At 43.8% G+C, this 13,342-nt stretch overlaps 1 protein-coding gene across 3 annotated transcripts in view; it reads right to left on the reverse strand.

Moving 5' to 3' along the window:
- Positions 1-12,902, reverse strand: part of TOM1L2 (target of myb1 like 2 membrane trafficking protein) — a 59,255-nt gene extending 46,353 nt beyond the window's left edge. For all 3 annotated transcript variants that reach the window (XM_014936531.1, XM_014936530.1, XM_014936529.1), the window contains exon 1: positions 12,809-12,902. In XM_014936531.1, coding sequence (XP_014792017.1) covers positions 12,809-12,860 — 52 coding nt within the window. In that variant the 5' untranslated portion in view covers positions 12,861-12,902. The remainder of the gene's footprint in view (positions 1-12,808) is intronic.
- Between the last annotated feature and the right edge of the window lie 440 nt (positions 12,903-13,342).

The raw sequence follows: 13,342 nt of genomic DNA on the forward strand, positions 1-13,342 counted from the left end.
AGCTAACGAGTTGACCCGTGTACCGTAAATAGCTGTCCTTCAGAGCTAGGTCATGTGGCAGCAGGTCCCAGCTCATCAAGTCATTTGCATGATTCAGAGGCACTTTTCCCTAAAACCAAGCCTGCGCTGCACGTTTCTTCACCTCTTCCAGCAGTGACCTTGGCCAGACTCCCACCTCACTGCAAACCCACGATGTTCAACCTATGGGGCTACTTTGCAAATCGACAAACCCGGACCCGCTCACGTCAGAAATCAATACGCTAAAGCCTTCAATCAGAAACGTCAAAGAAGTTTTAAAATATACGTCCTGTATTAATGGATTTTAATGGATTCGAATGGAGATGTTTGCTGTGTGATTTACTGTAGGGGAGCGACAAATCAATGGTCCTTTATGACATGTCACATCCCATGACAGACTGTCCCCCCGTCCTGTTGTATCGGTGGAGATGATGGCTCGCCACTTGGCAAACATCTGTGATCTATTAGGCAACACTTCCACTACTCTAATATTATCACACTCTTGAGTGTCCATCTTTCTTCTCTAGATGAGAGGCACGAAAGCATAAATTAAAACCTTCCGGGTGACAAAACCTTCTCCCTCGAATTTGCCTTTCTGAATTAGACTGTGACTGCTGTGACTTGTCTGTATGACTCTGTATGGGAGAATTTATCAGCTCAGCACTGTTTAAACGGATCACCGACTTGGGATGGGCACCTAAATCTCCTCTTCCTTTGCTCACGGTAAGGCAGCCAGTGCTAGATACAAAATCACACTGACGTTCATTCATTTCCATAGGCAGAACCTGGAATGTATCCTACTACCTGCCAAAGAGTTTTTATATTGTTTTAATTTCTCCAAGGAATTCAGATTATTTGGGGGGGGAATGATTGGAACAAAATCACACTGACATTCAGTCATTTCCATAGGCAGAACCTGGAATGTATCCTACTACCTGCCAAAGAGTTTTTATATTGTTTTAATTTCTCCAAGGAATTCAGATTATTTGGGGGGGGAATGGAAACAGACAGACGGACACAGGACTAACTTGTTCCTTAATTAGGGCTACCAGTTCCTTAACTGAGAACCTCAGGTATTCACTGACATACGGATTAATAGCGCCTGTTCACCAACATTAGAAATACAAAATTTCTTAATAGCTGAGTCTTTGTCTCTCCCCCACCCCAAAAACAAGCCAGACAAAGAAACTAGCCAAAGAAGCCAGAAAAATAGCCTATTTCCAAACACACCTTAGCAGGTGTGAAGCTTTTCTCACCAGAAAGACAACTCACAATAGACAACCCCAGTACTCCAAAAAAGCTGTTAAACAGCTATCTAATACATATATACAAATTTGTCCTAATGCCAAAAAACAACTGCTAAAAAAAAAAAAGGAAGAGTCCATTAATTTTATTAGCCTTAACTTATAAATCTGAGAGAACAGGCAGCTGAAAGCAGTGATTTATTTCTCAACTTCTTTGTTAACAAGCGTGCCTAAAGGCTCTATTACAGTGGGGTTTTATATATAAGAGCCACACAGAACATCACTATGACAGTTCCTTATATGAACTGTTGCAAATTGCTTTTTAAAACATTCCCCACAAAATGCAGAAAAACGCCACCACAATACAGAGCAGAAGAATGTATTTGACCAGTAAGATATTACCAGGAGGTGAGAGAGAGAGGAATATTCTCTGCCTCCAGATGCAGTTTTACCACCCAGGACCACAGGCAGAGCAGAATTACAATTCGATATCTCAGTGGCACAAAATGCTGCAAGCAGCATCACAAGCAAGAAGGTGGCCTGGTCTGGGAGCAGCTGCCCCGTTCAGGACTTCAACGGTATCCGATAGCTACAGGTGAGACTGAAAAAATGTCTTTATGAAAAGTTATGGATGATCAGTGTGTCAGTGAGCTATATTTGAAATCTATCAGCTCTTGATGGCTAATTTTGTACTACATGAGTAAAGCAAGTTCTAATAACTCACTTGGGACTTCACTCCAGTACTTACAAGCTACGTGCTTTTCATATTCATAAAACAAAACTAATTGCCTTTCATGGATGAAATGTTCTAAGAATTTTTAATCCACGTCAGCTGCAAACTCTAAAAATCCATCCCCATATATTTAAAACTCCCCCTCCCACCCACTCACTTGTACCATGTTTGCTGCAAACAAACTATAAGTCAGAGATAATCCATCAGGCTCCTGCAGTAGTATTATTTATATTATTTAATTTTTTACAAGTTACTCCTAAAGTCAATTGCCCACATTCTCACACGCTTAAAATAAACTGAAAACACTAATTACATTTAGTGAGGGAAAAAAAGTCAAAATCTTTCATTCCTGCAAAAAAAGCAGTTACAAACTACTTTACTCCTTAGCTACAGCAGATTTTAATGCAGATGTTCATACACAATAATTAAAATTTGTTATGAATGAAATGAATCAGACTCTTTTCAGCGGTTCCCAGTGAGAGGACGAGGGGCAATGGGCACAAGTTGGAACATAAGAGGTTCCACTCAAATATGAGGAGAAACTTCTTCACGGTGAGGGTGACAGAGCCCTGGAACAGGCTGCCCAGGGAGGGTGTGGAGTCCCCTTCCTTGGAGATTTTCAAGACCCGCGGATGCAGTCCTCAGTAACATGCTCTAGCTCTAGGCAATCCTGCTTCAGCAGGGGAGTTGGACTAGATGATCTCTATGGTCCCTTCCAACTCTAAAATTCAGTGAAATTCAGTGAATCAACTCTTGCAGTAGACAATTCCATGTGCATACTTCCACACTCAGCTCTCCTATATATCTACAACTAGGAAGGTGAGAGCTGTGTCCTCTGGAAAACCACGATTATCCCACAGGTAGAAGCAAACGAGACAGGGAGGAGCCTGCAGCTTTTGAGGGCTGACAGCTCACGTTTTTCTAGTGTGAAATGCCACGGTTTGCTCTGCAATTTTCCAGCCATCCCTCACACTGCTCTACAAGATGACAGGGGGCCTGCACAAGAGGCCACAAGCTCCGATCCCATTCCAATTCTCCAACGTCTCCGCGGCTCGAAGATCAGGGTCTGGAACACACCGAGCGTTTTCACCACGGGGAGAGGGGAGAGCTGGCGCCCGTTCCAGTAGGTAAGAGGAATCACTTTTGCCAAGGCTGCTGTCACGGAAGGGCTCTATTGCCAGCTGCCCCTTCCGACCAGCCAAGCTCGCTATGTCGGCAAAAGCTTAGCGGCTAAACACTTCCAAACGATCCTCTCAGGAAACCCGAGTGCAAATCAGGCACCGCTAAGACCGAGATACGTGCGTGCAATTCCGCCTTGTGCGGGCTGACAAATGCACATTTCTTGGCCTCTAATGACCCTATTAAAAATTCTGCTCCATTTCTACAGCCCTGTTTCTCATGTGTCACTGGCGTAGATAAGTCTGAAAAAGACTGGTAAACAGAAAATGTAAATACCCTAAGTTTAGATCAAGTATGCAAATGCCTATTTCTGAGACTGTCATTTTAATTTCCCCGTAAGTCCCCATTCAGCAGCTTGTGTTATCAAGTCATACGACTTTGTAAATTCTTCAGGTCAGGAACTGTCCCAATGCATTTCACATTCCACTGCAATCGCCTATAGGACATGATACTATTAGTGTAGCAATATTAAAAACAATGTAAATGTATCAGGGGACTGCAGCATACTTTTGGAAAATAACTATATTGGTCCTTGGACAGTTAAAATTCTAACTAGAACACAGATCTTGAGCATGGCTTACAAACAGTTTGGCTTATTTACCATATGGAGCAGGGAAGCAAATCCTGGCAAATGGAAAAGGCTGATCTAGGGCATTCTGGAAACTGCAGAGGATGGAAGGGAAGGGAACCTTCCCAGGGTGGGCACACACGATCTTCTGGAACCTACAGAGAACCACCTCTCTGGTCTTTGCTGCTTACAGGTTGTTAATCCACCGCACAGGAGATGTCACAGGATATTGAATAACAACTAGGAAACCTACTTAAGCCTTTTTGGCAGTGTGACACCGACATAGTGTCACTGCTCCTGCTTGGGAAATGAGCATCAGTGAAGGCACCAGCCTGGCCCCGCTCACTGGTGGCCAGTTGAGTAACTGAGCTTCACCAGCTCTGGCTGAGGTTAGCCCGTTTTTGGGTGAATCAAGACTTTCTCAGCTTCTTTTGGGTTTTACATTCACACACACTGTGCACGTCCTTCCTCTAAGCCAAGCAGCAGCTTCCAAAGCAACCAACAGCAGTGTAACGATGCCTTTTATGAAAGAGTGCCCTTTAGGGGTGCAAAACTTGCCTGAGCGAGGCTGCACCGTTTTATCTCTCTCCTGGTGAGCATCAAGGGCCTGGAGGTGCTTCTGCAAGCCAGCAGGAACACTGAGGTTTGCTTTAAGGGATGCTACACGTGAAATACCTCATTAGCTGCAGCAAGACTCAGGGCCAATACTCTTTAAGGAACCTGGTTGGAAGAGGGATTTTTCATTATTCACTGGTTATGCCAAGTCTGTGGCATAGATGGGGATTTTAAAGGCAGTTTTAATTATAGTAGGTAAAACCCACACATGATCAAGCTGCAGTGTCAGAAAACCACCAGAACTGAACACTGACCCATTTGGGTTGTTTGCTGAACTTTAATCACTTTCCAAGTCTGACAGCTGCTCAAACTTAATTGCTCATTATGCTTGTAAATAAAAACTGATCTCACTCTCTGATTAGCCAACCATCTTATAGTTGCCATAACAACTTCTTGTCTAATAAGTGATTTCAGATTTACCATTATTTGTACTAGCAGAAAATTTCACAAAGGTCTGAGATCGCTCTTTTCACTAAAATACCCTTCTAATTAGAAGAACCGAAAAATCAGCACAGAAAGGGCAGCTCAAAGATAATGAAAAAACAAGCTATTTACTACAACAGCTCAGACATGAGATAAGGGTACCCCAAACCCAAATATATGCTGGATCCTGCTTAACCCCTGCCTTTCGCTATCAATCATCTTATTATCATACCTATACCCCATAACAACTGCTCAGAAAAATACTAGACAGCATTCAGGTCACAATTACCGGTCACAACGTGAAGACTGATTTCAAGATTCACTCCAGATTAAATATTCCAATAAAGTTTGCATATTTTTCTCTCCTAAGCTTAAATTAGGAAGCCAATTAACTGGTTACATTCCTTAATACCCTGTTAACTGATAGGAGTGCTTTTTGGTGAACACAGGAGTTCAGATTCTCGACAGCTTCATATAAACAAGGGAAAAATGTTTGTAGTGAGCCCAACAGATGTCCATTACGTCTACTGCAATGAAAGATGTTTTGGAAGAAGAGCTACAATATATTATCTCACCTCCAGATCACCTCAGTCAAAAACTTATTTCAGGCTTGACCTTTGGGGCAAAATTACTAATTAAAGCCTTGCAGAGGTCTGGAAAAAAATAAATCTGTTTTTAGTAAGTATTTGGTCACCACAGCTTAGTAAAATGCCTCTATTAAACATACAAATGTATTTGTTAGTCTGAGAAGACAAAGTGACGGGGAGCTATGAAATACCACTAGCCTGTGGGGCCAGTACAGCATAAAGACCTTCCAAAATTTGCTGGCAAAGCTGCTCAAACTTGCTATTTATTTAATCTGCTCAAGGTAGCTTTTTGTGTGTATAGGCAAAGGAGGACGCCCTTTTCCTTCCAAAAGCAAAATAAATACAGAAAGCTATCATTGAGACAAAACTAAAGTTAAAAAAAAACCTCAGGAAATACCAGATTTTAAAACGGGACTATTTCTGCATTTACTCAGCTACGCAAGAAATGTGAATTTTTCATTATTTGGGTCAAATATGAAGCCAGTCACACTTCTTGCAGTACATGTATCCCATAAAAATACAGAGGACGTGACACATCCAAGTTAACAATATCTTCAACATTCCCGACCACGTGAGATGTAATAAAAGTCTTTCTTGCCTTAAGACCAAGAAACCAATGCTCTGCAAAGTTCTTGGGGTTCAAACACAGTTTATAACACCAATCTGTGCCTTTACTTTGTGTACGGTTTCTTTCATCTGAATTTGAACAAAGAATTCCTTCCCGAAGTAATCTAACCCAGAAGGCTTCTGAGGACCAGCTGGGGAACAGACTGGCTTACTCTCAAAGAATAAGCAGGCTTACGAACTAAGCAAACTGTTCAACAGGTTTCTTCTGAGTATCTTCTCATTTTTGAGTCTCCTGATGCTCTCTGAGACTACGTTGCAAACACTGAGCTGCCAAAGGGTTTACAGTAAACTGAGATATACAGAAGCACGGGTAAATAGTCTATATATAGCCATGCCAGGAATTTGCTAACAAATACAGAATATATACATACACAGACTCCTTTTTTCTTCCCTAATCCTTGATTGCTACATCATGGGGCCTATCTTCTGGCAGGTCCAGAACAATATAGAGCGTATATTTAAATGTAAAGACACTGCTGCCAACAACAGACTGCCTGAATTTATTTGCATCTCCCCTTCTTGAGCAATAGGGAGTTGCTCAGAGTACCCACAGACTGGAAGATGTGTTTACCTGTAGCAAAGGACCTGCTCCTAAGGGAAGAGGGACCAGGCTGTAGCAAAGCCTTTAGATCAGCACCTTTTGTGCTCAAGAATCATCAGTTTTAAAAGAGCCCTTTCCCACTGACGATAACTGAAACAAATGAGCGAAACAAGGGCGAGCTGTCAGCAGACTGACTAAACAAATACAGAAGATAAGGCTTATCTATACTAGATAGGTTTTTTATACTCAGATTTCTTTCACGTAGAAACCCAGTAATTCCCCAGGTAGATGCAAATGACAAAGCTGAAAACTATTTCTGGATGATCTGTGCAGACTCATCATATGGGGAAAAACTGTTACACAGACTGGCCTTTTGGGCCACTTTCTAACTTCTCAGGGCTCATACAACTTTTCTTTTTCCCTTCTGTTCTCCAAACATTTATACTTTTTTATCACCGATACATTGCACAGATTTTTAAACCAAAACACAACGTATGAAATTATCTACCCAAAGTAAAATATGAAATATGAGACAAGGAAAGAGATTGCCAGGCCAACCTTGAAGAGCACCAGCCCTGCAGGTACCAAGCAGTTTCCTTCCCCATGAAGGATCATCTCACTGAAATTTCTGCAACTGCTGTGATCCTTCCATTGACCAGTATCACTGAGGATACTACCAGATGCCTTGATCCCCTTTGATGAGTGCTTAATTAAAAATCCAATATAGTTTACAAAATCAAAGGAAAGTCTGACTAGTTTAAAACTGGTTTTAAATCAACTAAGGAAAACACACAATACCTCATTTTTTGATGAAAATTGCTTTGGATGAACTACAAAATCAGTTGAAAGGGTCCGTGGGATCTTCTAACTATGGTTTTAGTCAAGCGTATTTTAAATATGCAGTTTAGAAAATCTGCTGGGTACCTGAACAGAGCAGTACCAAACTGTGAACGAGCTGTCCTCACACTGCAACCTCTCACTTATATATTAGAAGCATATGGAATATACATTTAAGCATCCTGTGCTGGAAGAGATAAAACTGCATTACTCAAAAATACATTCTATAATAACTTCATGAACTACAATCTGCTTTTGTGCCTATAAAATAAATCCAGTCTTAGAAACGTAGTATTAAATGGTATTATACTAATTATCCAGCTTCACACATGTATGTAAGTTTCTCCAAGTTGCCAGATTCATGACTCAGTATTTATTTGCTCCTTTAAAAGCAAAGATATCCATTTTCATATTTCATGGAGATTTTCCTTACAACATAATCCATTGTCATGAAGTGAAAGCAGATCCAAATAATCTTATAAAACTAAAAGCACTTTATCAGACTCTTCTGCATGACTAGCACAATTCTACATGAACAGTGGGGGGCTGGATTTATAACAGCTGACCAGCTACAGGAGGACTTATAAAAGTACTTAAACTCTTGAGGAGAGGAATTCTTGTGACCTCTTCATCGCAGGCAAAGACAAAATTCATCTTTTTGATACAGAATATGCTGTGGGCATCTGATAGCAAGACAAGTTACTGCTATCTTGTACTGAGAAAAGCTTCCCTTAGAACAGGGCACAAGAATTCAGGGGTTATGGATAAATGTACAACAAAGTAGTAAGTTTACTCCAAAGGGAACTTAGGCAAATTGTGTATGTGGACGAGAAAGCCTGGGTTAATGCCTCCTGCAGGATTACCATGGGCTGCTCACTGTAATACATCCCTCTATTCTTGCATGTGGCCATCAACTCATTTATCTAGGAACCTTCTTTTTTTTTTTCCTAAGACTCATAAAAATCTTAAGATATGAGAAATCTGAAGAAAGGTCTTAAGTGCTTCTTTATGGGGAGGAAAAAAAGAGGGGGGAACAAAACAGCAGCTCTGGAAACGGACTCTGTCCACCATATTTATTATCAATTTAACAGCCTTGAATGGGAACTGCAAGTGCTTTGATAAAAATCAATTGAAAAGCTGTCTGCCTCAGTGTTGCTTCAATAAAGTGCCTCTGTATCTTTTGCTGAAACCCTGTTTTTGTAGCCTCCTTAAACAATACTCTGCATTAAATCACTGCACTGTGCCTCCTCTGAAAACTGACTCCAAGGCAAGCGCCCGGAGCAGCACCCCTCACCCAAACTCCCCTTCATCAACAGGGACCAGGGATTTAAACCAGCATCGCCTCATCAACACCCCCAGTTATACAGGACACCTTAATTTCTACTGTATTGTTAAAAATTAACTTTTAGGTCTCTGTGCATTTAACTCAGGTGCTGGACCTCTCTCCCTGGAGGTCTTTGGCTCAGAATCAAGCCGATTTCAGGCTGTGGCAAGAACGGCTGACTTTACCAGTACACAAAGCCCTGACCAGAGCCCTTACCAAAATGGACCCCGATGCTCCCATCCATCACCCCATGAGGAGCTCATTTCACACATCACTGCCCCGACTCAGCCCTTCACACCTGTGGGAGCCAGGGGGGCGAGGTGGGGAGCCAGCAGCAAGACTTGGTTTGGATTCAAACAAATAAACACTCTCCTGAAGCCTTCAAAAAATCTCCAGAGTGAAAAAAAAAAAATACTACAAAACGTTAACTGGTTTTACTGTGTTCTCACGTGTAAGCCATATGGCCTATATCAAATAAGCAGAATGAGCAAAAAAAAAAAAAAAAGTCACCAGAGCTCCACATTCTTGTAATTCGATCAGCTTGAATCATCCAAGATGTTTTCGCTAACCTACGGTAAGGGTATTTGTTCTAATAACCTTGAATAGAGTGGTGACACTTTAAAGATGGCTCCCTCGAACAAAGAAAGATAAAAACGCAATTTATGGCAGGATGTTGAATCTCAAGGCAAATTCCTGCTACTGTAAATTGCAGCCTTTTCCCCACGTCAGCCCCTCGCCTGATAGCAAGCAGTCTGTCTTTGCTGTTTTACTATACATCTTCCTGCACTACTCCTCACTGATCAGGAGTATTCTTCAAAATAGTCCTCCCCTAAGGATCCAGTCCATTGTATTTACAATATTAACTGGAAAAAATAAACAGTTCAGTTGTAAGAACTGGGCCAACACCCAATGCCACAGAGGATCTGATCAGCCCCAACATACACGGCAGCCTGCAAAACCCAGAGCACCCAATTCCACCCTCTAGACTCTTCTGCTTTCCACCACTCCAGCTTCCACAAAGACTTTTTCTAGGGCTGGTGGCACTTCTTCTAAGTCCTGTGGGAGGCTGAAAAGCATCGTTTGCCCACAAAGCCTTTGGGAAGCAATGGATTCTGCCACACAATCCTGGATGAGATTTTTAGCTTACATGTAAAATGATGCTATTACTTACCTCCCTTCACTGCAACTTCCAGGTGAAAAGCAACACGGATTGCGCAAAATGGATTTTAATTTTAGGACTCTCCACAGCAGCAGACTGCCTTCCACACAACAGCCCTGTCAAAAAGCACCCCCTCTGCTTGGGAAAGGACCTTGCTAGAGACATACGGACAGTTCAGTGCCCAGGGGTCAATCAAAGTATTAAAGAAAAATTAAGTGAGGTTTGTAATTAGTAGCCATGGTGATGGCTTATACAGTTCCTGTTTATGCCACCACTGGCAACTAAATAGAGGCTACCACATAAGCCAGTCAAAAAATCAGGTAGCTTTGAGCGATGAGGAACCTGGCTGCCATTTAAACTGGCACTTTAGATGCAGGAGACTCTATCCATCTCCATTACAAATCCTCTGAGCTCATCCTAGCATTACTTTCCCACATTAAGCAAAAGAGTTAACATAAAAAGCCTGTCTAGCTTCAGACATTATCCCGATAAAGAGAAGGAGAAAAGAGAAAATCCCTTGTATTACCGCTCTCGGCTCTCCCCAAACCTTCTCTGACATCTTTGTTCTTTCAGACCTGGCATTTATCTGAAGACATTGTCTAGCCCTAATTAAATCTTCATGTGAACCACTGCTACTTCCTGGCAGAGAACATACATTCTTGGTGTGCTGATGGACCTACATAATTTTCTGCTCTTCTTCCTTATGGTGAGTGTTAGGCCTTGCTTGAAAACATCACAACTGTGTTCAACACAATATGTTTAAACAGAAATACAAAATTATTCAGTTTCTTTTAAAGAATGAAAAGAAACATAAGTGAAAATTACATTCCACAAGCTCATTGAAAAAAAACTGTGGAAACACTGGGCAAATAGCACCGTCTGAGAACAAGGCATGCTTTTGTTTTACTGTTGTCTCAGAAAAGGATAACTGGCAGTGATAGGAGAAGCAGAAAAAATTTTCTTCCAAAATAAAATCTGCAGCTATCTCTTCCCCCTGGGGATGAAAAAACGTTCTTAAAAGTGCAGCTGAATTTTGTATGAAGGGAAGTTGCATTATAAGCCCCTCACACACACCTAACCTTATCTGATGAAAGCAGCTCCTTCAGAGCATTGTGTTCGAAGCCTCTAAGTTGGCAGCAATTGCTCATTCAAAGAGAACAAGGGGAGGTAAGAGCTATGAAAATCTTTGCACTCCAGAATCAAAACAGCAGAAAGCTAGAAAAACAGATTTTACTGCTAACACCCCCCCCCAAAACAATTCTTAAGTCTTAAGGAAACCCCTTTAAACCGCTTCCTGGTGCTAAAAGAAACTGACAACAAATAGATGAGAAATTATTGCCTTCCCTTCACAACGCTCATTGTCAAAGGCTTGTCGAAGCAGCAAAGCGGGCAGCTGTCCTGGCAGATGTGGTCAGATGGCCAAACTCAACAAAGCAAATTCACTTTAAAATCACGTTTAACTTTCACTGTTCTTGTTATTATCCTCCAGCTCTCGGCACTTCTCTCCCTAAGCAGAAGAAATAAACACCCCAGATGGCTAAAGAAAAACAGCAAGCTATACATATGCTCCATATAGTCTGACAAAGCAAGAGTTCGGCCATCTTCAAAGCACGGTGCGAGACTTACCCATTTAAGGGCCTTTTACCTCTACAAGGGGGTGTCTCTGCACACGTGGGTGAGGAGACTACTATAAAAGAACTTCTGGGGTTTGAGGCAATGACCAGGTACTCTGCTAATTTTTTTCATTTTCATTTCTAAAGACACAAGTCTTCCATCAGCCCATAAATGAATGTAAAATAGGTATATACTAGACTATACTTTATACTATATATAACCCCTAAATAAGGCATTAGAATTACTGCTGCTTATGAAACAAATGAAGGAAACTAAGAGCGTGGTTTCACTGGAGAGGGACATGGTGCAAGTACATTCAACTGAGCATCGCCCTGGCCTCTGGGACCGGACACCACGGTCCCCACACTGCAGGAACCTGAGCCACTCTGTTGTTCTTTGCCACCGCAACGCGAGGGTTCTTGTACTTCTTCAGGGCCTAAGAGGAGAACATGGAAGGCAATGACAGCCCACCCAACTGTGGGCAAGTTATCAAACTCTGCAGAAGTGGCTCCCCGGCTTTCTCCTGTGGCTGTGGCAACCCACACCAAAACCAGACTTGCCACTGTTGAGAGCGAACACAGCTGTGGGAGGGAGAGAGCAGACACAGCAACCCACACAGGCCTTGGCTAGCTGCGCAGTGAAAGCACTCTCAAAATAACCTGTCTAATGTCACCAAAGCATTAGCAAAACCACAATTCAAGCTCTGGGCTGAAAATGGAGCACGTACTTTTACCTCTAAACCACATCACCGTCCCTGCATATGCACAGGCCAGAGAGGTTTCAACCCTTTGGGAAAAAGGTGGCTGAACAACAGGGGTGCTCTGTCCCAAGGTGCGCACATGCCAGAAAAGGAGCTGGGGGGTACAACAACTTTCCTTCACCCATCAACCATCTTGGAGTTGCTCCTTCCTCAAGGCAAACAGCCTGCCCGAAGCCACCACCCCCCCCACAGCCCTCTGCTGCCCACAGAGCCCTCCACGACCCACACTAACCGCCAGAGCCCCCCCCACTGAGGCCTACAGCCCCCACAAAGCCTGAAATGCCACCACCACCTCCATCAACCCCAAAATCCCTGCTACCCCGTCCACCTCCCGTACCTCCAGAGCTCCCCACTGGCCCCCACAGACGGCTCGCTCCCTCCAGAGCCCGCCATGAACCCCCAGAGACCCCACCACCACCCGCAAAGACCTCCATTAAACCCCGTGGGCCCTCACAGAACCCTCACCGCCTCCACAGCACCTCACCGACCCCCAGGCCTTCCCGCTGCCTGGAGCCCCTCACTCCCTCCAGAGGCCCCGCCGGCTTCCCGGGCCAACCCGGAGTCCCCGGGCCGCCTTACCGAGGCTCTGCCCCACCGGGGTGCTGAACGGGTTCCCCAGCAGAAACTCCATCTTGGGATGACAACAAACAGCGGCCCGGCGGCCCCCCTCCCTCCCCCACCCCGCCCTGACTGGCACCCGCGCTCACCAATCGCAGCTCGCTCTGCCAAGGATAGCCCGCCTCCTGACATCCGATTGGGCAGCGGCTGGACGCCCCGTGCAGTCATAGGTCAAAAAGTGTGCCCATCACTGTCAAGCGAGGGGCCCGCCCCCGCGGTAGTCCCGCCCTTTCCACGCCCTCCGGTTGATGGACAGCAGGGACACCGCTACCGGCATTCTCCATTGGGCAACGGCCAAACAATTCTCTAACGCTATTGGATAAAAGGAACATCAATCACGCTAGCATCCTCCCGCCCCGAGGGCACGGTGCCGGCGCTGATTTGCTGACACGGATTTCTCGCGCTCTGATTAGCAGTCAGCCTTCCCACCCACTCCCTGCCCATTGGCCGGCTGAGCGTGTCACGTGGTCTCCCTTAGCAACGCGCCTGGGCTTC

The sequence above is a fragment of the Calidris pugnax genome, unplaced genomic scaffold, assembly GCF_001431845.1.
Source record: "Calidris pugnax isolate Ruff unplaced genomic scaffold, ASM143184v1 scaffold17, whole genome shotgun sequence".
Classification (NCBI taxonomy): Eukaryota; Metazoa; Chordata; class Aves; order Charadriiformes; family Scolopacidae; genus Calidris; species Calidris pugnax.